At 35.9% G+C, this 24993-nt stretch overlaps 2 protein-coding genes across 2 annotated transcripts in view; one reads left to right on the top strand and one right to left on the bottom strand.

Moving 5' to 3' along the window:
• The first annotated feature begins 3007 nt into the window (after positions 1 to 3007).
• Positions 3008 to 8192, top strand: LOC102583788 (uncharacterized). The gene is made up of 4 exons (XM_006359050.2): positions 3008 to 3341; positions 3444 to 3529; positions 6445 to 7107; positions 7338 to 8192. Exons 3-4 carry the CDS (start codon positions 6500 to 6502, stop codon positions 8020 to 8022), a joined length of 1293 nt encoding a protein of 430 aa, XP_006359112.1. The 5' UTR covers positions 3008 to 3341; positions 3444 to 3529; positions 6445 to 6499; the 3' UTR covers positions 8023 to 8192.
• Positions 8193 to 8561: 369 nt separating this feature from the next.
• LOC102603779 (uncharacterized) overlaps positions 8562 to 24993 on the bottom strand; it is a 30815-nt gene continuing 14383 nt past the window's right edge. The window contains exons 11-26 of the mRNA XM_006359115.2: positions 24200 to 24288; positions 24035 to 24118; positions 23551 to 23625; positions 23394 to 23441; positions 22470 to 22565; positions 22016 to 22245; positions 16719 to 20194; positions 16534 to 16613; positions 16267 to 16347; positions 13411 to 13482; positions 13229 to 13334; positions 12928 to 12982; positions 11965 to 12093; positions 11757 to 11874; positions 10399 to 10475; positions 8562 to 9292 (exon numbers count right to left, since the gene is read on the bottom strand). Coding sequence (XP_006359177.1) covers positions 8881 to 9292; positions 10399 to 10475; positions 11757 to 11874; positions 11965 to 12093; positions 12928 to 12982; positions 13229 to 13334; positions 13411 to 13482; positions 16267 to 16347; positions 16534 to 16613; positions 16719 to 20194; positions 22016 to 22245; positions 22470 to 22565; positions 23394 to 23441; positions 23551 to 23625; positions 24035 to 24118; positions 24200 to 24288 — 5228 coding nt within the window. The 3' untranslated portion in view covers positions 8562 to 8880. The remainder of the gene's footprint in view (positions 9293 to 10398; positions 10476 to 11756; positions 11875 to 11964; positions 12094 to 12927; positions 12983 to 13228; positions 13335 to 13410; positions 13483 to 16266; positions 16348 to 16533; positions 16614 to 16718; positions 20195 to 22015; positions 22246 to 22469; positions 22566 to 23393; positions 23442 to 23550; positions 23626 to 24034; positions 24119 to 24199; positions 24289 to 24993) is intronic.

Genomic DNA, 24993 nt, shown 5'->3' with positions numbered 1-24993 from the left:
TTTAAAACTATTTTTTTGTGGCTATATTATAATTTAAAACTATTTTTTTTTGTCTATATTGTAATTTAATTTTTGTATTTGAAGAAAAAAATTTGGTCATCTTTAATAAGTTTTACAAGAATATTAGTGAAACATAAATAAATTTGACCATCAAAATAATAAATCTAAATTAGTCATTGAAACAAAAAAAAGTTAAAAAATATATATATGTTTGAGGAGGATTAAATATACTCATATGGAATTATATTTATTTTTTAAATAATAAAAAACTAAGCTGAAATTAATTTTTTTCATTTTCGTTAGAGGAAAAGGGTATATGTGAGCCATTTATATATAAGTAGGGGTATATATGAGCCACTTTCATAACGAGGGGTATATCAGCTCTAAATGACAAAGTTGAGGGGTATATCAGACCCTTTTCCCATATTTTATTTAATGGTCTATTGAAAATAGTCTTTGTATTTCATAAAGGTACGAATAAGACCCCATTATCATTTATTGTTTCAGATTTTACTAGTGAAATTACACTATATATATTGTTGTTGTTGTTATTAATTAATTATATTTATTTTGACTTTCCCTATTCCAACTTATGTATTTATATCAACATCTGTCAATTTCAAAGAAACAAAACAAATACGTAACTAAATCCACAATGGATTTTTTGTCTTTACTTTCTCACATTTTTAAAAATCTATTTAAGACAAAAGAAGATGTGATTGAAAATGGCTTTTTAATTATTTTTTCTTAAGCAAATCTGACACCAATAAATATTTTGGATTTTAATGTCCATATTATTGGTCCAACTGGATTTTGCTTGCTAATATTAATTTGTCAAAAATTATGATTTTCTGTTGATGTTCGGAATTCAATTGAAGTCTGATTAAATTCGTATTTATACTGAAAAATCTCATATTTGAAGGTAAAAGTGCCCTAACAAAGACGACTAACTTAAAGATAAAACCCATATCCTCTTAGACCTTAGTATAGTTAATTAATTCAAAGATTTTACTACTCCCTCAGTCGTACCCAAAATACTTGGTCGTACTTCCCTTCTAAAGTTGATTTAATTATTTTTTGAGCTAAATTTGATTTAAGTAAAAAAAAATTTAGATATTTAAAAACTATTTGAAAAAGTATTATATATAATTAAGAAGCAATTCTTATAGTAATATGGTGAAAAAATACATCTTAAAATATTATTTAAGGTTTATATAGTTTGACTTTCAAAAAAAAAAATGTGATAAATAATTTGTGACGGAACGAAAATATACTGTTTGTCTTTACTTTTTGAATATGATAAGTAAATAGCGACCAAATCAGAAAATTTATTTAAAATATTTAAAATTTAATATAAATATAGAAAATAATATATAACTTATATATATATAATATAATTTTTAGGGTAAGATAATTAATAACACATGACAATTAATAAGTTTATCTAACAAAGTTTGAACTCTCATTAATTTGCCTTTCATTTGATGATGATTACAAAGTTAAGCTCTTTTTCTTTATATTTTATTTTGGGGAAAGTATATCTAATTTTATAGTATAACACTAGCTTATGTGTAATTGTACCACCAAAATATGTTATTAATTAATATATATATATGTCCAAAAACTTACGAGGAAATGGGTAAACAACTTTTACTCAAATTTGTAGAGAGTTTAGGCTTTATATATTATTGAAAGAATCAATATTTCAGAAAGTTTTTTGTCTTTATATCACAAGACAATATACTTTTCCTCCTAGATACTAAGCTTGTTTAGTAAGTTTAATAAATCCATTGCCAGAAATGAAAAAAAATGAACATCTATTTATTAATAATCGAAGGATCAAAATGTTATTATCCCTTTCTTAAATTATCTTAGCTAATACTATTTACTTATAGACTAAATAACTTAAATTTACAAATTACAAGAGACAATATTAATCTCGGTCGTATAATTTCAATCATAAATTTTTTACCTCTATATATTCTTTTCTTCAAATAAGATAGTGTTTCTATTTTACTGAAGGTTAGAATGGGACATAATTTATTAATATGAATCGTAGTACGATCGATAAAATCCGCCATCTTAATAAGAGAGGTCCAATGTTTGAATCCAAGGTATAAAAAAGTCCTTATAATGATGTCGTTGTTTTTAGATGCGCCTGATGCGATGTGAAATTAGATTAATTATAACCCTCAATATAAAATCACGGACATCAGTAAGATTCTTAAATTATATATAATCAATTTTTTAAATATTTAATTCACAGTAACGATATATATCGTATATTATCTTTTTTTTGAAAAAAAAAAAATATAATTTTTTTTCTATTTTCCACCAAATATTAGACTTATCTTTAGAATTAATTTTAAAAAAGAATAGTTGGTTAGGAAAATGAAGTCACTCTCAACACCAACTTAGCTGTACTTGAAAATGATTCTTTCATTTAAATTACAACAAAAGGATTGGTTACAGCTGTATCCAATTTAATTTCTTTCAACCATTTTCTCCACTTCCTAAAATTAAAAATTGCTAAAAAAAGCAATCCACAAAAAGGTCCCACAAGTCTCTATTCTTTTTATTTTTTTGAATGAAAACACTTATTTATAATGATGTTTAAAATAGTTTATTTATATAGTCCATATATAAATCACAAACTTTTTTAAAAAAGTTTCTCAATTATAAATCTTCAAGATATCACGATTGATGTATGTTGTAAAGAATGATATAATGACTAACATATTATAAATTGAATTAATGTATCATAAATTCGACTTTCGATAGCAATTGGTCTTATGTGTGGGTTTAAAAGTCCGATCAGATAAAAACATCACTTGTTTTGAAAGAAATAGTATATACTTCAAGAAATCCAAGTAATAAATATGCATGCATAATTAATGTAGTTTATTATAGTAGAGCATCAAATTAATACTTCCTTCGTTTTATAATAATTGTTCATTAATACAACTATTTTTAATAACGTGGACGAACGGAACGAGTAATAAATAGTCCTTTACTTTCTCCGCCTGTTTCGTTCTAAATAATGAAACCCCATGTCTCCTTTGTTCTCACTCTCTCTCTCTTTCCTCAAGTCGTTGTTATTAATTTAATAAATATACAGAAATATGTGTTTCCACACTTTCGAAATATGCATATAAATAAATAATTTTACCATACAATATAGTTTAAAGATCGGTTCTTCTCGTGATCTGTGCACAGTCTACATAATACCAGTTCTTGGGTTTTGGTGGGTTTGCTTCAATCATTGCTATATATCCATCTCTCTTTGAATCATTCACTTTTTATACTACTAATTGGGATATACTAAAGAGAGATAAAAAGGGGTGAGACCCATTTTGGAATTTTGGGTGTTTTTTTGGGTTTTCAAAGTGAAAAGAAAAGTTTTTTTATTTTTTTGAATGACAAAGTTATGAGGATTTTCTCAGGCTTTTGGAAGGATTTGAGTGTTTGCAGCTCTAAAAGTGGCTTTGGTGTTGCTATAAAGGAAGAGAAAGATTCATTGTAAAAAAAGGTGGGTTTGTTTTGTTATCTTATTACAGTATTTATTATAATCTTTAATTTCATGTTTATTTTTGGTGTGTTATATGTGGTTTTGTGCTAATTTTGAGTAAATGTTAAAGATGGTTGACCTTTGTTCACTGTACAGGTTTCTTGTTTGAACAAGTTAAGCACAATTAATGGTTAAAAATTGTATCTTTGGAGGATTTGCAACTTGAAAGACCCAAAAAAGGATTAGTGGAATTAAAGTTTTTTTTTTTTTTTGCTTTTAGTTGGTTTGTCAGTAAAATGCTAACTGAAGTGATTTTTTTGTTGTCAGAAGTTATTGTTATTGGTAAACTTTTGAGTGCTATATAGAAGTGACTATGATTCATGAAAACAGTGAAAATCCTTTTCATAAAACAACAACATACACCCTTCGGGATGGCCCAGTGGTTTGGGCTTGGGACTTCCATGTTGGAGGTCTCAAGTTCGAAACCCCTTGCCAGTGAAAGCAAAGGGTTTGCCTTCTGGGTCGAGCTCGTTGCATCGGGCTTGCCTAGTGCGGGTTACCTCTCCTATGTGGTTTGCGAGCTATTGCATAGGAGCAGGGGTTTTACCCTGTGTGCACCCAAAGGGTAGCGGCTGTGGGTTTCCCTTGTCATAAAAAAAAAAAAAACATACCCTGTGAAATTTGGAGGGGGTGTTTTGGCGGTAGAGTGTATGCACATCTTACTCCTACCTCGGGAGGTAGAAAGAGTGTTTTTGAAAGACCCTCGGCTCAAGTGAAGCAAATCAAAGTAGTAATGAGAAGAAAAAAAAAACAATAGTGAAGAAAACATGGCAACTAATAGAAAAGCTGTGCGCACCCAAAGGGTAGCGGCTGTGGGTTTCCCTTGTCATAAAAAAAAAAAAAACATACCCTGTGAAATTTGGAGGGGGTGTTTTGGCGGTAGAGTGTATGCACATCTTACTCCTACCTCGGGAGGTAGAAAGAGTGTTTTTGAAAGACCCTCGGCTCAAGTGAAGCAAATCAAAGTAGTAATGAGAAGAAAAAAAAAACAATAGTGAAGAAAACATGGCAACTAATAGAAAAGCAGTGAATATCCTTTTCATGAAGTATCTAAATAAGCTAGATATGATTGCTTGTGTAAAAAGTTGGAAAGAAGGGAGTTTTTAGGCAGAGGTGGATTACAATACATGCTTTCTAGCAGCTTTTAGAGAACTTTTCCTGATTAAGAAATGTTTTTGTGAGCCTTGTTGAGCTATTTACCTGGAAATGTGTTTCATTTTATTCTCAACCTTGATAACAGCACATGAAACAACATATTTCAGATTCGCTCGACGGTTGACCGTTATAGAAGAAGACGGCTCAAACATTGCACTGAATAATACAATTAGAACCGATTACAATATTCTTGCTCTTACTTTTAAATATTAAAGTGAAAAAGCGTCAAGAATTGCAATTTTGAAAGGGATGTAACATTTGATCTTAGGATAGTACTAATGTGTAGTAGTTGTTGCGTTTCTTGTCGTTTTTCCTCTTTCTTTGAGGTTTTTTCCGTAAAGTATACTGGAAGCGGGAAAGTGGGTTGGGAGGGGGTGGGGGGACCGAATGAACAGGTTATGTTGCTACCTATGAAGTTTAGAACTTCAAGGTATGTGACCATTTTTGTAGTAAAATTTGACACCTTACCTTTTGCTGCTTCTGGGGTGGTTACAGTTTGCTCAACGTGTTCATGTTTTCTCAGACTATCCAAACATGCCAGTCTTTTTTCAGGTCTGTTTACTTGGACCATGAGGTAAGTTATTTATCAGATGCACTTCACTAAGGGCATAAGCTTGCACTCGATAGACTGATGGTTTTTGTCTTATCAATGTCTAATAAACAAGGGAGCCAATTTACCCTTTTGAGATATAAGTATATTATATTTTGAGAGCCATGTTAAGAAAATACGTGGATATTGTGCTATTTAGAGGTTCAATTTTATTTTACTGGAGGATGTGAATCAAACATACCAATCAAAATGAAGTGCTTTTACTTGCTGTGATCTCTCTGCACCAAATGGCTGATATTTCTTCCTGCGCAACAGTTCCTTTTTATGGTGACCATATATATTAGATTTTTCCACACATATCTTTCTCCCCTCTTGTTACAAACATTATTTCGTATTTCGCATATGTATTAGATTATTCCACACAGATTTCATATTTCATATAGTCACCATATGAGTATATGTATTAGACTATTACAACCTCAAGTAGAAAACACTTGAGGTTTTACAGCTTATTGAGGTTAATGCGTTTAATTAAATGAGATGACATATTTTATGGGGTTAACTTACTTACCTAATAGATGAATGAAAACACATGCAAAAATTTTCGCAAATTTGCACAGAAGGTGTAATTGAAATACTTTATTAGGAGTTGAGGGTTCAATTGTAACAGAGCTTAGTTCGAGTGTCTAAATGAAATATCCTGGCAAGTTTAAGGGGCTGGCTATGTATTAAGCCATTTTTTATAAGCGAAGGCAGCAAAAAGGTCAGAAAACTAATCGTTTACTTATGTTGCCATCTCTATTCCCATGGGCATTTCATGGAGATGTGATGTCCTATATCTCTAGTTCTAAAAAGATTACACTGTCAATTTCATTTAGCACTGCGCAAGTGTGATAATTTGTTTCGCTGAAAAACTGGGTATTTAAGTGTAGAAGGGTAGACGGGAGGACCCCATTCTCCACTGAATTTCAAACCATGGGCCACTAGCCCCCTAGGAAATTTTTCAGTTATAAAGTAGAAGTACATTAAATTGAATGTTTCTCATTACTTTGAGTGAATAATAGGGAAATCTACTTTCTGCAATTGAATGTGGAATTTGAGATAACTCCTGTTTGACCTTTATTAACTACTTCTAGTCTCCCCATCCTAATCTTCACTTGTTGACTGACAGGATTTAATAGATTGTGAGATCAAAGTGTACAGCATATGGCAATGTTTTGACCAGAATGGATCCTCAGGCTTTTATTAGGCTGTCAATAGGGTCGTTGGGGTTGAGACTCTCTGGGACAACTTTAAATGGTACAAAATCAGGGATAAGTGCACTCTCTTCTCCCTGTGTATGCGAGATCCGTCTTCGAGGTTTCCCTGTACAGACATCATCTGTTCCCTTTATTTCCTCACCTGAAGCTACTGTGGATAATTACAACGTTGCATCCAGCTTTTATCTTGAAGAATCTGATTTGAAAGCCTTACTTGAACCTGGATGTTTTTATGCGCCTCACGCATGTCTAGAGATAGTTGTATTCACAGGACACAAAGGTGGTCACTGTGGAGTTGGTATTAAGAGACAGCAAGTTGGGACTTTTAAGTTGGAAGTAGGTCCTGAGTGGGGTGACGGAAAGCCAGTCACTCTGTTTAATGGCTGGATAGGAATTGGCAAGAACAAACAGGATACTGGAAAACCTGGAGCGGAGCTTCATTTGAGAGTGAAGCTGGACCCTGATCCAAGATATGTTTTCCAGTTTGAAGATAAAACGAAACTAAGTCCCCAGATAGTACAGCTTCAGGGGAACATCAAGCAACCTATTTTCAGTTGCAAGTTTAGTCAGGACAGGTACTATATGGTTCTTTTTATTTTTCAAATATGCTTCAGTTCAGGGTACTAACTTTAAGTTGGTTCATTTCTATTCCTTACTCTTAAATCTATCTGTTTGTAGTTTTTCACCAAAGACGATATAAAGTGCATTTACAAGGCTTATCTTGTCTAACCCTGTTTTCCTTCCCTAACTGATTTTAGAATTCGGGTCTTTTCTGTAATTGTTGTGTGTTATGCTGAACTTACAGGGTATCTCCGGTAGATCCATTAAATAATTTTTGGTCAAATTCAGTTGATGGTTCTGAACTTGACGTAGAGAAAAGAGAGAGGAAAGGATGGAAAGTGAAGATACACGATCTCTCTGGCTCGGCTGTTGCAGCAGCGTTCATAACAACTCCGTTTGTGCCATCGACAGGTTGTGATTGGGTTGCCAAATCCAACCCAGGAGCTTGGTTGATTGTTCATCCTGATGTTTGCAGGCCCGGATGTTGGCAGCCATGGGGAAAGCTTGAAGCATGGCGTGAACGTGGGATCAGAGATACCATTTGCTGTCGCTTCCATCTTCTATCTGAGGGGCAAGAAAATGGTGGCGATCTCCTCATGTCTGAGATCTTGATCAGTGCAGAAAAGGGTGGTGAATTCTACATAGACACGGACAGACAGGTTCGAGCAGCAACGAGTCCATTGCCTAGTCCAAGAAGCAGCGGAGACTTCGCAGCACTAAGTCCTGTTGCAGGTGGCTTTGTCATGAGCTGTCGAGTACAAGGGGACGGGAAATGCAGCAAGCCCCTCGTGCAACTTGCCATGCGACATGTGACCTGTGTGGAAGACGCAGCCATTTTCATGGCGCTTGCTGCTGCAGTTGATCTTAGCATAGAGGCATGCAGGCCTTTTCGCAGAAGGCTACGGAGAAGTAGTCGCCATTCCTGGTGATGTATACACACAATGATAGAGCGATACTCTGATTGATCTCCTTCTCTAATGAAGTAAGCCAAGCCATTGTTGTATTTCTCCTGATTGTTGTAACAACTTGACGTCATTGTATAGAACCAACTTAATCTATATTTATGAACTGTCTTCTCAAAAGTTGGTTCATTTCGGTTCTTATTCGCGCAATGATCCAACGGACTATCATGGTTCTGTTATGTCCTCGCCATCTAAATCAAATCTGAACAACATTATCTCAATGCAAGTATCAGGAAAGACGGATCTAAAGTTCATGTTTCACTGCTACACATAGGGAATATCTCCACGCACATAAGTAAATTTTGGATGTTACTTGTAACATACGTTTTTAACCTTGGTCTTGGGTCGTTTAACTTAAACTAAACAATACCTTTAAAGAATAATGGATGGGGCACAAATTTTTAGGAACTCAACCAAATGAATCGACTAGCAAAAGTTAACAACAATCGACTCAGGTCACATATTTCTCCCCAGAAAAAAGGGCCACTATGCTGTAAGCAAAACAATCAGAAATTGCCAAAATCTTGAACATAAAAGTCACATGTCATTACAACAGATAATGGTACAATTACTTTTACAAAACGGCCTGAAGCTCGACTTGGTACTCCCTAGCTTACTATGAGGACAGTGCTGCGAATTTACAGTCTTCCTTGAGCTTCTTCCTCTACAGATAAATATACCTACAACAACATTCTTGCTAACACAGATAAATCTGGTTATCCAAAAATTGATAACCATCCTATAGCACTACTACTTGACCTGTAATGGAAGTGTATATTCCATCAAGCTTGGTAGGTAATGCGACTAATCTTGTTGGTGCTTAATTTAATGTTTTCTCTCCCATTTACTTTCCCGTCTACCATCCCGTTCTCTTCGTTCCACAATTTGCCTAGGCTTACTCCCCCGGGGACCAGGCCTTTGAGACGACCCAAAGTTCATGGATGGTCCCTCAAGTGCTGATACCAGGTCTGCGTCCCCAATACTCCCTGTGTCCCCCGAGTCTTTACTACCATCAAAGTTTTCTTCATAGCTGCTGCCACAGTCATCTCTGTCACGTGATTGTAGAATAGTTGGATGTTGGCCAGAGAACTGCCTAGCCCCTGATAGAACAACAGTAGGCATGGTTACCATTGATGAGCTCGTAGCAGTTTCAGGCTGTGTCATCCCTGTACTAGTTCTGGTCCCTTCATTACCTGCTCTTCCCATTTCCCTTTCACGGTATCTTTCTCGTAGCCTACTGCATTAGATTGAAAAACACATCAAGAGAGGATTCCTTGGATTTCAAAATTCTGTTGCACTAAACCACTGTATTAATCAATTGTCAAGAGCAAAAAAATAATCCAATGGAAGTCAGTAATAGCACTCCCAGTTTGACACTTAATACTGGTTGAGAAACAGACCAACTTATTGCTGCTTGATGTTGCAACCATTTTGTTGACAAGAGAGAGAAGAATAGGACAAATATGATTTATTTACTCCCACTGCCACCATTTTTGGAGGCAGTGATGTGACATCTACATTAAACAGCCTTTGAATGTGCTGTCGAGACCATGATATCAGTTCTCACAACCAGAATCCCATGGACATAAGCAACAAACGCTAGAAAAGAATTACTAATTCTACTACCCATCAAATTTAGTGCATTCATAGTTCATAAAACAACACTATTTTTGCGTAAGATTAGAGGGGATTTCTTCTCATCCTGGAACAAGAAAGGGACTCTTCAAATCTTGCATGACATAACAATGATGTGCTCAATCAATTTGTACCATCTATATGCACGGCTAACATTGCATTCTTGAGTTATTCCCACTGGACAGTAGGAATTCTTTTCTTTGTAGAAGACAATTCAATAGCCATGAGAAAGAAAAGCTAGAGGAAAGAATTACTAACTCAACCATTGGAAAATGCAGTATTTTCATTGTCCATAAAAACAAAATTATTTGCCTGAAGAAAAAAGTAATTCCATGTTCATCTTGGACCAAGGTAAATCTTGTGGTAATCTTATATGACATCGAAGTTACAAGCCTGAACAATTTAGAAAGACTTTATATGCATGGCAAGTGCTTTCACCTGTTTATGCCTTGACATTCACCCTTGCCATTATACAACATAACCTAGACATAAGAGAATTCTTATGTCCACCGGCAATAACTAAAGCAAATGTTGCAGTTTTGAAAAATGAAAAGGGGAGGTGAGAACCCCCCTGGAGGGAACAGGGTTTTGGAAGGAGTCTGAGCCAAAGATTAACCTAAAATAGTTTTCTCAACACAGAAGATTCAGATGCCAAAAAAAAATGCTATAGTTTATCATGAAACAAAAGTATTACGCAACAAAACTTACCCACTATTTGTGGATGAAAAATCTCGTCTCGATCGAACTCCAGATTCAACTTGCTCAAGTTCTCGTTGCAGTTCTCTCTGCAAAAAGATCAGGTGAAATCGGCATGCAAGACTTCCACTCCATCATATGAAACTTAAATTTAATTTAGCATAATCACTTACGATGAGGATACAAGCAGGGCGGAGCTACAGATAAGAAAGGGTGGTCAGCAGAACACCCTTTGTCGGAAAATTCGACCGTGTATATAAGTCTATTAACTAGATATCTTAATTAATGAACATGCTTAAACACAACAGAGGCTGGCAATCCAGCGGTAAGGATGCTCATTTGCGTCTTTGAGGTCCTAGGTTCGATCCTGGCCTGCTACGTTTTAACACAATTTTTTATCTTTCTATTTCTAGCCTTAAATTTTATTACAATTTATTCAATGAATTTATTAACCTAATAATTAAGATTTTATTGTTTCTATATATTCTTGATCCACATTAAGTGAATTGTTAAATTTTGTTACAGTTTATTCAATGAATTTATTAACCGAATAATTGAGATTTTATTGTTTCTAAATATTTTCGATCCATTTTAAATGAATTGTTAGAGTATAACATAGTCTTCTTTATATTTTTCGATCCATATTAAGTGAATTGTTACACTTTATAGTTTTAAGTTTTCGCATGTTTTGGTTAAATGGTATGTAATTTAATTTTAGATTTGGGTGCACCCACCCATCAGTAAAAAAAAAAAGTTTGGTGCAAACCACTCAGCTAAATTTTTTTTTTCTCTTTTAAAGTTTGAACACCCTTGACAAAATTTCTAGCTCCGCCACTGGATACAAGTTCTTTATACCGAATGGTGTCTCACACACTAACTTTTAAGATTACAAGGAAATGGTTAATCAAGTATAAAGGGGAGGGTGAAAGGTCCACACACTCCGCTGATGGAAATGTGTCATTAGGCTGGATTAAGACAAACAATTCAAAGGAGAGAGCAACCAGGAACTGAGGCAATATTTAAAAAGGAAGGAAGAGACAAAGGAAAAAGAAAGAAGAAAAAACTCGGAAAGAAACTTAAATAAAGTAAAAAAGATAATTTGTATTAGGAGTCTGAATTCCCTGAACAAAAAAGAAGCTTTTTATTTTTATGAAGCTGACATGATGTTTACTGCTGCTTTACATATTAAAAAACGTGTATCACTAGATATCCACTATATTCAGAAAAGTCACTCGGCATAAAGGGAATTATCGTTGATGCAAGCAAAACCTAAGCATCCACTAGGCATCATTTTAATAGGTCTAATTTGAAACACTTTGTCCTATGTCATAACCAAGGGATGACAATTGAGCTATGATCATCTTTCATACCTGTGCTTGCTTTTCTTTCTCTAGATCAAGGCTGTGTCGCAACTCCCTGGTTTTTGTACGTTCAAGCTCCAGCATACGTTGTCTCTCAATCTCCTTTTCTACTTCAGCCATCCTCTCTCTAACACAGTAGCATCATGTAGACATTTTACAATTAACATGTTATCATCAAATAATGTAAGCACGAGAATTGAGGGACACTAGGAAAAACCTATCTAGCTCTTGTAGAAGTTCAGCTTCTCGAAGAGCTGCCTCTTCCAAGAACTTTTGCCGGGCATGCCTATCGAGTAGTTTCCTTTGCCTGCGTGCTACAACCTCCTCTTTGAGTTTGGCCTTTTCTCTGGTAAGAAGAGATACATAGAAGAGCTTAAATAGATTAGTCTAAGGTCAATCTCCTCTAATTCTTTTTCCGCCTTGAGAAGATGAGTGTAGAACTAATAAGCGTCCTCAGATAATATCGCGTGTTTCATTTTCTTCGATCAATCAGTTCTACTGAACATGGGTGGGGATGGAGGTAGGAGATGAAAGGCAAGATGCTCTATTGAAAGTTAAATTACTAACATCAGTTCACATCAGCACATCTGCATGGATTAGAGAGAACTTACCAGAACAAATAAATAGAGAACAAAAAACTATAGTCTAATGCAAAATAACCTTTATCCTGCATCAAATACATATAGGAGACCACCAACCCCACATTTTGTACAAGTGAATCATAGACATTGAAAGACATCTCAGTTACCCTAAAGAAAAGTACAAATCTAAACAAGTGTGTAATGAATTCACCAACCCCTAAAACGGGTCAAAAGGCAACGAAGAAAACCAGAGGTTCATTTTTTCTTTTTTTTTCTTGGGGGTAGGCGGGGTAGCAAACAGAAAAGTAGGTATATGATAACAGTCAAACAAGTGCAAGTTGATTTTCAAAGTGATGCATAAAAATAAAGCTCTAACTAGAAAGAGTCAGCATGCCCAGGCAAACAATTGAAGCCCTGAGGCTACAAAGTGACAGTGAAGTGTGGATGTATGCAGAAACCCATGATAAATTAATGATCAGCTTATTTCTGAACACTCAACCAGCAACCAGAAGAAACAAAAAAGATAAAACTGTTCAATAAATACAGCTACAAAATACAACTCTTATCCAAAGTATATATAGATTGTAGTTGGTGCATACAAGGATTTGATTTCCTCTTTGATTTGCTGCAAGCGGTTATCTTGCCTTGCCGAATCTGCACAATAGAATTTCAAAAGGTGAATGTCAGAAAATACATGTGCCCCCGTCAATCGGTGTAGATGAAAAAAAAATTAGCTGTAGCACTTTGCTCTGCGGTAGTTCACGCAACAGTATGAAGTCAGCCTTTTATTCAGTGGAGCACCTAGCAGTCCCACTTACAAGAAAACATGCACTGATATGACGGATAGAATTCTGTGTTCCAAAGCATACAAAATATGCACATATTATTAGAAAGTATTACCAGTTAGGAAGGGAATCTGATGCAAATCTTTAAATTCAGCTGATAATTCCTGCATTGTTTTTTCCTTCTGAAGAAGTTCCATTTCAATCTCGGCCTCCTCCAATTCCTTGAAGAATTGAAGCTACAGTGTCAAGAGAAAAGCTCAAGTAATAATGAATGTCATAAAGCTACCAAATCCTTACCAGAAATTTTTGGTGGCATTCCTTTGAGAAAAAGTCAAAGTATGAGTTGACAGTGGACAAATCAGATATGACCTGAAAAATTGAACGAAAAAAAGGATACACAATACAGCATTCTAAAAGACAATTAAGGTCAAATTAGAGAAAATATAGTTTACAGAAATACAAGAGGGTACTAATTACCAGTTGATGGAACTATCTACAGAGAGATGCCCCAACAACGAAATGAACAACTAGTAAGACAAGGGAAAGAAACATAATGAAGAGTTCAGAAACAGGAATCAATATAAACTGCCTTGTGCTTATTATTCTACAAGAGACAAGACAATAATATGAAGAAAGGCCATGAAAGGTTCAAGTGCTAGCTACAATAAAGAGAACTGAATTTTACTAACTTCTCTTGTTAGCATTTTGATTTATTCTCATTTTTCATTTTCACTTCAAATTACCTATTATTATTTCTTACATTGCAGGGTCTTTAGTTGTTGGTAATAGCAGGGCTTATTCCTAGAATGTCCGTGTTAGTGTCAGAGAAGTCAGTATGCTAGATATGATGTACCCCTTTTTCTTTAGCAGTTAACATATCTATTTTAGACAAAGAACTACACCAAAGGTGTTCTTCAGTAATAATTACAAGTAGTATTCATATGAGTAAAACCTACCACCTCAACCTCATAAATAATCTGAAACACTAGGAATGTCCTCTGCCTCCTGAGGATATTCATGAATACGCCAAAAGTAGAAAAGCACTAGACAATTAATCTTCAACCTCTGAAGAGAAATACTCTTATCTTCAAAACACCTTTGGTTTCTCTCCCTTCCAAATTGTCCACCAGATGCAAGCTAGGACAATCTTCCATTTCTCCTTCTATTTCTCCCTATATTTTTCCCTCTGTCCTAACAGATTATCATCTCTATTCCGGCAAGCTAAAACTTCCAATGTACTCCTTGGCATAGTCCACCTGATTCACCTCACAGTGATGAAAATCTGTCAAAGTTGTTCTGTCACTCTTTTTATGAGAATTAGTACTGTTGTATTCTTCAGCATTAAGGAATGCTGACCACCTCCAAGAAATTACAATGTAGTACGATTAGACTCTAAGCTTTACAGAGCACCTAATAAATCTACCATCTCATCTAATTCCTCTATACAGTTCCCTTTGCACCAAATAAATAAAGACACTAAACAGTTCCATTTCACATCATGTATGAACTTGATCTTGTCTTCAAAACATCTCCCATTTCTTTTTCCTTACTGTCCACCATATACAAGAAGGTATTATCCTCCTCCATTTTTCCTGACTTTTGCCACCCCCTCTTCTCATCCAGAAGCTCATCAAATCAGCAGTATGCTCACGCATTGTCCATTCAGTCTTTGTGAAACTCAGGAAGAGGTTCCACAGTTGTGTAGTGAACTTGCAATGCAGAAAAAGATGGTTATTTGTTTCCCCAGTTTCATTGCATAAAAAATATCTTGTCACAACTACTCTCCCCTTCTTTTGTAGAACCTCATGATGTGTAAGGCATGCTCTCTACACCACTAGCCAAGTGAAGCATTTAACCTTGGTGGGAGCCATGCTCTTCCAGATGTTTGTGCACTCACCTTGCATCACACTATTGCCCTTGCACATTTTATTCACAGAGAATATCCCATCCCTGAATATCTCCATTTCAGTGTATCAGATTGTACAGTAGTGCCAGGAAAATTCTCCACTTCACTCAATAAAGTTGTCATCCTATCTACATCCCAGTCAGCTTCAACAAAAAACATCTAGGACATAGCTTCTGACCCCCTTTCCATTAGCTTATCTTGATTTAGGACAACTTGTTTTGCCACTAAGCATGCTACCTTGTATGGAATCTTGACTTCCCATATTATCTTCCAAGGCCAAAAGTCAGATTCTTTCAAACTAAGGGGCCTTAGGGGCTTTATTGAAGTGATGAATGCTTGAGGCAAAGCGCCCAATCTGCATCATACCTAGCTTCAGAGCCTAAACATGCTTGGGCACACTTCTGCCAATATTTTTTCTAGTGTTGTGCAATTACAGCTATTTCCTAGAGAAAACTCATCAGTGTGCCTCTTTACAATGAGCAACCTTTTACTATGGTAGTGTATTCATAATTTTTGTTGAAAATATAATTAAGTAAAGTCTACTCTCTCTAACAACATTAGCTTTTAAATGAGATGGTCACACACTTCCACATGATATTACAGCAGGTAGAGGTCATGGGATCAAATCACACCACACCCATTATAAAAATAAAATAAAAGAATTTCACGTGCTTAACCCATGAAAAAATGAGGCCTGCACATGAGAGGGTGTGTTGAGAATATAATTGAGTAAATGAAGTGTGCTCTCTTTAACAACTTAAGCTTTTAGATGAGATGGTCCACACAATTCAACAATTTGCAAACTCATGTTAGACCATAAGATTGTTGGTGTACTAAAATGTTACACATTGTCCCAGATTGAGAAAAGGTATTATATATATTGTATATAATCCTATGAACACATTTATCCTGTACCCTATAATTCACTCCTCCTTTATTAGTTCCTCACAGGAGAGAAATCAACACAAATGTGAATAGGAAAAGACCACATCAGACATTGAACTAAAAAGGAATGATGCTGATGCTGATGCTGATTGCTACCTTAAAATCAAATATAAATCAGCTGATATTTTTATCATAGAAAGCAATTATTAGTTTTAGTCAAACCAAATACCACGTGTGTTCTAGACAATGTTCAGAGGTACAACTGGAGTTACTTTATACATATCGTGTCAGATGGAAAGTAGGACATCTTGATGAAGCATAGATCATTAACAAGAGACTTACTGGACTAAGATTGTATATACCTGAAGGATTGTTTCGCGTGTATGACCAAAATCTGGATCCATTTGCTGCTGGGAATTTGAAGAGAGAGCTTCTTTCAACATCTTTTATCCATGCAAAGAAGTTCACGTTAGATAGACTTCACAAGAATAATGTTGTCAAGCTAATAGCTTGATAATTGGAGAAAGAAAAAAGAGAGCAGGAATTTAATATTTTGATGTTCAAAAATTCTATACACAAATCACTAAGAAAGTGACAAATGAAAATCGGTCTCCTTATTGGTCTATTACCTCTTTAGCCTCATCCCCTTCATTTCTCAGTCTACATAAAGCTTGGCAAGTTCTTTTCTCAAGGCTGACAGGAAATCTTTCTGGAAAAAATGAGACAAATTGGATAGCACAATAAGCACAATACTGACAGAACTCAATCTTATATCTACTTTTGGTTGTAATAGAAAAGCACAAGAAAATTATACCATTTCCTCCTAATGCAAAACTTTCAATACTGCTCCAAATATTTTCAGGAATAAGTGAAATATCTTCAACTGGAGAGTATAGGCAAATACTGGCAAAAAGTATAATCGAAAGTTGCGCTAATGGTCCTTCACAGGTTGGTTGAGATAGCTTTGTCAAACACTGTAGAACTGTATCAGCTGCTGCAAGAAATGATTGCAAGTTGCGTCTTTCAGAGAATGGTACATAATTGACAAGAAGAGCCATTGCGTGGATTCTTAAACGCTGTGATGGGTCAGATGAAACCAGCAAAGCTACCTGATCCCATGTACCAGAAACAAGCGCAGATATAATCGGCTCGCATGCAGAAGACTTACTTACTGATGAGGCTACTTTATCGCAAATACTAGAACATAATAAAGCAGACCCACTATGTCCATCTTGGCTCATGAGCCTCCCCAAGTGTTTAAGTGCAATAAATCGTTGCTCAGGCTCCGGATGGCAAAGCATGAAAGAGAACAGATCAATCAGAGAACCTTCACATTCATGGTAGGTGTGGATGCCTCTTTCACATAACTGAGAGATCCATTGATCACTGTGAAGCCTCCAAGCAATACTTGGGGCACCATGCAAGAAATTTTTAACTGCAGAGCATACATTGCTAATTACACTATGCAAAGAGAAGCGTTGAGGAACAGTGAGTACAGAACCAAGGATCACAGAAGCAAGCTCCCACAAGTGGTTCTTTTGAAGCAATAGAATCATTTCTGCAAGTCCTTCAAGACTGATTTTCCAAAAATCAGTGAAATCTGAAATAGATTCCATCTTAAGCAGAATTCCCTCTTCACTGCCTTCAGAAACTGGAACTTTCTCAGCAACCAAACATAAGCATCTTGAGTACACGAAACTTTCTGCAGAAACAAGGGCTAGACTCTCTGCTAATTTATGGTGAATCCTAAAGCATCGTTCAATAGTTGGATTTAGCTTAGAAATGAGTGCTTCTAGGTCCTTTAAGAATCTTACAACTTCCACAACTTTGAGATGAGACTTCTTGTTCACAACAGCATTATCATCCATGTTTTTTTCATTCATCTCAGTTGAGTAGATATCCAAAAGGAAAGTTGAGTGCCGTTCAGATCTATTATCACATGGTGCAGAATCCATTTCAGACAACGGAGATATAGCATAGGGAATGACACCCCAGCCTCTCAATGTCTCAAGTAGCAAAACTCTGCAATTTCTTATTACAGCCTGATATGCACAAAGATAATCATGAAATGAAGTAGTTGGCTCACAAGAAGCAAAATCAGCACAGGAAATAGAAGACTGCAATAGTTCAACTTTGCGTTGCAACGATAGATCAGGAAACACCGATGCCAAAACAAAAATTGGCATTGCCCTGCACAATCCATCCTCTCTTGGAGTGTTATGATTCTCATCTTTGATGATGTCAAAAAGTTCATCAAAGCATAATGATTCTAAATTAAGACATGAATCATCACTCACTAAGTTCTCATTGGCAGAACATTTTCCCAAAGAATATGAGATAATTGGCTTTACCAATTGCAACACTGAACTGAGAAATGACACATCACAATATGAAGACCTGCACAAGGAAACAAGAACTTGCATCAAGGTTGGTACTTCTGGTACCAGTGCTTCCATGTGCTCAGCTACAATGGCTTCAAGCACATAAAAGACAATTGCTTTTGCATTCTTAGCAACAAAACCTTTTGCAAACCCAGTAGATCTTCTACAAAAAGGTTGGTTCTCTTCTCGAAAAAAAGGCCATGAACAAAAATCAGAAAACCAACACAATAAATCTGGTACAATAGCAGAAGAAAAGGATCTTAATTGCAAAGCAACAGCCTCCAATATAGATTCCCCAAAAACTTCAAACTCTTTTTGCAAATTGGGAAAGAACTGATTTATGTCCGGGTATATAACAGAAAAAGACTGATCTCCATTCTGTGGACTACGACTTTCACCCCCTTTCCTAGAACTTGAATTGCTACCAGATTCTTCAATTTTCTTGTCATCTTTCTGCTCCAGGTGACCTACTACAGCAAGCTCATCTGAAAATATAGATAGGAGATATGTCAACTGTGAAAGATCTGAGACAAGGAAGAGTTTCTCCTTCTGATACTGTTTAGCATTACGAGATATTGCCATCCAGCCAAGAAAACGGGCAAGAGGGGAAGTTGAAGATGAGAATGCAGGTATTTTCTGCAGCCAAGCAGAAGCAGGAACTAGATTAGCAAACCGAAAACCACTCCTGTAGTTAATTGAAAGCTCGGACCCTTCATCACAACCACTTGAAGCAATTATCAATCTCTTAAGAAGAATCCAGCGACGTTGAACTGCCTGCAGCTTCCACTCATTAAACTGGACAGTTCCTTCTTTTAATTGATAGTAAAAAGTTCTCAGCTGCTGGTTTAAGTGCTCAGCAGATTTTATGATTGTGTCAACAATGAGCACAGGAGGACAGTTCAATCTAGTTCCAGAGTGCAATAGAAACAGCAGAATTTGCAATAGGATCTCATGTGTCGGGTGCTCCTCTTTTTGCAGACGATGAATTAAAAAATCACATATAAGTGCTTGATTTTGACGAAGTAAGGTGATAGCATCTGCTGATTTTATATCTTGCTGAGATAAATCAAGTTTTTCATCATTCCCTTCAACATAGGGAGTCATACATTCCTCGTCTGAGTTCTGCTGATACTTCCTGTCAAGCTCAGCTGCTTCAAGCATTATTTCAAGAACAAATTTGTCTCTTTTCCTCTCAAGATCAGCTACAATTTTGAAGTCATTGTCCTCCTCAAAAAGTTCTCGAAGAACAGAAACTTCATGGTTTTTACACGGCTTCTTAGTACTCAGTTTGTTCATAATAGGTGAACTGTCCCTGGAAGACAGCATAAAGAACGGATTAACATAACACTCTGCTGCTAAAAGCAAAGCATCTATAGCAGCATCATGACCCTCCGGAGTGATCTCACACTGAGAATGCAAGTCCAGAGCTAAACGCCTAAATTCAGAAGCTTTCATCTGACAATCTCGATAACTTACAAGCTGAAAGTAATCATCATGCAGATTAGAATACTCAACAGTATTATCAATAGCAGATAGCAAGCCATGTTCAAACTGATTGTTTGTGGACTGCTCAACAATGTGATTAATTTCCTTCTTGACATCAGAACTTAAGTCTCTGCACTTTTTCTCCAGGCTCCCAGAGACTAGTGAGATTCTATTGAGCTCTGGGGGGGAAAAGAGAAGGTTCACTTCCTCGGGGATGTCTCCTTTTCCAGTCATATCAGAATCAACTTTTGCATCAGAATCCTCATGACTGCCAGATCTAGAAGAAGCTCCAGCATAGCGTAGGACAGAAGAAAGAGGTAAAACATTCAATAATTGTGGTCCTAGCAGCTCAACACTAGGAGATTGGCGAAGGTCGACATCAGAAGGAAGCTGCATGTGAGGTTCCAAAACTGAGAGAAGTACACTGCATATTCATTGATTCAAGACAAATTCAGTGCAGTCAAGCAGTATGCATAACTTGGGAAAAAGCTTACTATCATATGCATATCTTGGGAAAAAGCTTACTATAATATGCACTTAAGCAATAGTTACCAGACAGAATTCAGGATACCAGATAACTCTTTCACTATGACACATAATACACCTTTATATATAGAATCAGCTCAATAAAATAGTAACTATTTCGTTTCACCAATTACGGCTAGCAAAACAGCCCAATCGGATTCGCCACAACAATCATTCCCATTAAAGTTCTTTTACCTGACAAAAGCTTTTGCCCTTTTTTTTTTGTTTCTCAAAGATGTACAGAAATCCTCTTTCCAAGATAATGAACAGTATATGGACTACCTTTGTCCAGGCCAGGCACATTGACGCCAACAACTAAACAATCAATCATTTACAAATTATATAATAAGAATAGTCATAGGACAAAAAAAAGTAGTTCTTACTTGCTTAGCACCAGTCTTAAAAAACATTGAAAAGATGTTTAGCACCGAACCTATTTTCAATGTAGAATATCATTTTCCATCAGTACTAAAACCTGCTTAAATCAAGTACTTCATACAGGAAATCTGTCTTTCTGAGACGAATACAAGGTGAAAATTCCGAAGTAGATTGGCAGCAGAATTGAACAAGATGCAGGATATATTCAGAAAAAAACCGAAAAACTTTATTTCACATTTAGATAATTATGATCACTGGAATATATTCTAGGCATTGGGTTTAGAACATCAGGATACCATCCAGATTGATGACATCTTACTCTTTACTGAGCATAGACTACCAAATTGGCTTTTAAATTAAAGATATTCCTTTCATAAAACTAGACACCCTTTCAAAGCACTATCTTACCTAGCTAACAAAATATCCTCCAAATCTTGGTGTGCAATCCAGTGTTCTCTAAGACTCTCTTACAGAGGGTTAATCCCTGAAGCTAGGTGCGAAATAAGTTGTGCAAAATAGATTGCTTCACTTCACTTAAGTAGCACTTGGCTGCACGCACTAAGATGCTAAGGCATGCACATATTTACCCATGAGCTCTGTAAAAGATTCACACATTGGCCATATAAGGGATGGATGATCTCTTTAATATGTCTTGGGCAATCCTCACCTCTTGAGCTAGCTTTTGGGGTTGAGTTAGGCCCAAGATCCATTTCTTTACAATCTGTCCTGAAGAGAGCCACATTGTCCAATAAGTACCTCGCTTAGTTATAACTTTTATGTTCTTTTATCTGCATCATTGTGGTTTGGGTTTATGGTCATTATAATTAACTACATATATATTTTTTATCTTTCCCTTCAGTTAGGCCTTTCTTCATTGAAGCCCATGTTTTTCTATCTCTTTCAATGGACCCATAAGGTGACATCTAACTCAACAATCTGAAGATCAATCTCCAGAGGTATAGGTTCCTCATTGGCCATTGTTGTTCTTGATCAATTGGAAAAAGCCTGCAATCAGTTTTTGGGTTGGGTTGGATTGTTTCGTATGTATATAGATAGATAGCTTAGTTGACCATCACCATATTGCAATTTCGCAACTTTCAAAAGCTGGCATTACATAAAACAGGATACAAAAGCAATTAATGGCACTGTTACATCAATTAACTGATACAAGCCCCAAAAAGGAAGTAAAGTATTTAAACATGCTAAAAAAATCAGTCATAAAATCAAAACAGTATAGAATCAAGAGGGGATAAGTTCTGAATTATAAAACAGGACATAGAATGAAGTAGTTCCCACAAAGAAACTCAATGTTTCAAGAAAGACTTGTCCATCCTTCTATTACCTTGGAACAACTGATCCGCGCCTCCACTCAGCTTCCAGAGAGGGAAGGACAGCAGGCTTGAGTACAGCTGTGTGAATCACATTTAACGCAATAGCACAATTTTTCTCTTCATTTTCAAGGACAACTGAAGAAATGTTCCCAAAGGCTATAATGCTCTGTGTAGGGGTTATTGCAGGATCGAGATAAGGTTCTAGCATCTCAACAAGAAAAAGCACTTGGTGCTTAGCATCCTGAAATGATGAAGTTCCCAAATTTAAAAGTTTAAAGGTATTAAATCGAACAGCTAAAGAGCAATTGTAAGATTCCCTGAATAATACAACAACTACCCCTCAGACCCAAACAAGTTGTGGTCGACTATATGAATCCTCATTTCTTCATTTAAGCTCATATCTTATCATCATTATAATATAATTCCCTGAATAATAATTGACAAAAATTTCAGTCAAAAGATTACCTTATATTTGACCAAAATATCATCCATAACCCCAGATAAAGCTAAGACAATATATTTAAGGGCTGCACGTGCACGAGCAAATGAGTGGTGGGCACCCTGATACACATTATGTCCAAAGGTAAGTATTAATAAAAGCGTATATAATGAAAATGGGCTCTCAATAGCAAGAATATGGTCAGATAATGGCACCAAAATTTAGAAATTATCTTTGCTTAATATGAAATATCCAATTGTTACAGCACAAGAAAAGATAACTGAATCATGACCTGGAGGACTGCCTAGAGGTACTATTATGGCACTACTGTCATATATCAGCAATGACTTCTCTGTATTAGGTTGGTGATTAGTATCAAGCTTTATCAATTAGATATGCTTTTTATGTACAAGGATTTCAAAGATGTAGAGCATCCAGCCGTAAACTACTGCAGTCAAAGGCCACCTTAAACTACTACAGTCAAAGGCATCCACCCAGCATGTTTATTAGAACAATGTTGACTGTCTCCTTCAAAATCAAGGATACAGTAGATGAGACTGTAGAACAGATCTTGTTCAAGTAAGGTCGTTCGATGATGTTGACTACCATGCTTCATATCTTTTACCAAGAAACATTGTCTTCAAATATCTGTACTATGAGATCCTACAGAATTTGCAACCTTATCTGGCAGTTGCACTCATCAATGAAACATTCATCTTCCTAGTTGCAAATTTCCACTAAATCTACTTTTCTAGGCCTTCACAGAGAGATGAAAAATTACATAGGAATTTTGTTGCTGCATTAGGTACTGCACCAATATTCTCTCCATCATTCCTTAGGTTATAAAATGTTTAAAAAGGTTCATTGTCCACAAGCAAGTGTTTACTGGTCAATCAGATAAGCACAGAAAGCTAACTATAGTAAAATGAAAGAAAAATAAAAACACACACCTGGATTACAGGCAAAAGGTCCTCCAAAAGCTCAAGTGCTAAGTCAATCTGTATTAAAAGAAATCTAAGAAGAAAATTTTCACAAGCAAGGTTGCAAGGTAAAACCTAAATTCTACTACAGCCTACACAGCAGAGTAAGAAGAAAGTATTGAATAACCTTGGCTATCACTTGAGGCATCCATGGAGCCAATACACCAGAGCAAAGATCAATGAGCACACATGCAGCCCTCCCCTGCCAGTATGTGTCAAATAGATTTTAGTAAAGAGAAACAAACTTCAGAACAAGAAAAAACAGAACTAGATACTACTGTAAAATATATATTTTTCAATTCATTTGTAACATCGTCTTGGATTGTATCATTCTTTCCTAGCTCTATATTTAATTAAATAACTGCGTAGGGACCATGTTGAGAATGGTAACCAAAGTCCAAACAGAAAAGCAGAAAACAGGCTCATCTTCCCAGATAAAATTCACAGGTAATGAAGCAAAGGAAAAATACACTTGGTTGATCTTGCCAGATAAAAATTCAATGGATAACAAACCAAAGGCTGAGAAAGACAAATCAAAAATGTTCAGCATTAACCAAAGTGCAGATGTTGTGTTGACAGAACAGAACCTAAAACGAAGTGGGAAAACCTACATTTGAAGGTGAAAATGATGATAGGTAACCTGCACAAGCACGAAGCAGAGGACGATAAACTGATGAAGACGAAGTCCCAACAATCTGCACAATAGCAACCGTAATGACACTGATTCTAGATTAAAAAAACACCAAAACAAAGTTATGACAAGATCATAGAACTACCTGGGACAGAGCTTTCTGTACAAAAGGTTGTTTCCACAGAGACAAATCTTCATCAATTGGGTCACTACTGTTGATACTAGGACGAAGTGCTTCAGGTTATAGAAAAGCAAGAGAAAATAAGAAAAGGAAAAAGAATAAATAATAAATAATTTAACTTGTAATGGAATAGGTGGGTGAGAGACACATCTTATATCCAACCAATGAGAGACTGACTCAAAAGTAACAGTCACTAGAATTTCATCAGAAAATTTGTTGTGGTAACATTAGCTGGAAGAATGATCAGAATACTGGCCAAAAGAGATGGTAATGCCAAAACAGTAACAAAACAAGACACAGTGTTGCCAAAACGGTCACCAGAAAGAGGAGAGGTTATGCGGAACAATCAACAGAAAGATATCGGAAACAATCACTGGAAAGAGGAGTTGTGCCGCCAGAGCAATTACCAAAGAAGGCAAGAGTAATAAGACTACGAAATAAAGAAAACTTAGGTCGGTCAAACAGCATAAGTCTGAGTACTAGTAGGCAGAAGCCATTTAAATCTCTACCAAGATCATAAGAGACTCTAATATCGAGTGAAAATAAGAGAAGGAAAAATAATGAATGTAAAAGATGATGATAATGGAATACAAGATACAATAAATATACATTTAGCTGACAACGGCCTAATTGACTGTTAACTCTGACAGTCTAACTCAATAATACGTTTATATTCCTAATAGTAAGAATAATGAATGCTTTTCCGTTACTAAATTACTCAAAGAAGATTCAATATTCAATGGTGAAGCCATCTAACT

The sequence above is a fragment of the Solanum tuberosum genome, unplaced genomic scaffold, assembly GCF_000226075.1.
Source record: "Solanum tuberosum cultivar DM 1-3 516 R44 unplaced genomic scaffold, SolTub_3.0 scf00284, whole genome shotgun sequence".
In the NCBI taxonomy this organism is placed as follows: Eukaryota; Viridiplantae; Streptophyta; class Magnoliopsida; order Solanales; family Solanaceae; genus Solanum; species Solanum tuberosum.
Note: the sequence above shows the minus strand (reverse complement) of the source record. Positions and strands in the feature narration are given on the sequence as shown.

Coding starts and splice junctions, on each gene's coding strand:
- LOC102583788 (XM_006359050.2), top strand. CDS start 6,500: ATGGATCCTCAGGCTTTTATTAGGCTGTCAATAGGGTCGTTGGGGTTG. Junction 7,108..7,337: donor TGCAAGTTTAGTCAGGACAG/GTACTATATGGT, acceptor CTGAACTTACAG/GGTATCTCCGGTAGATCCAT.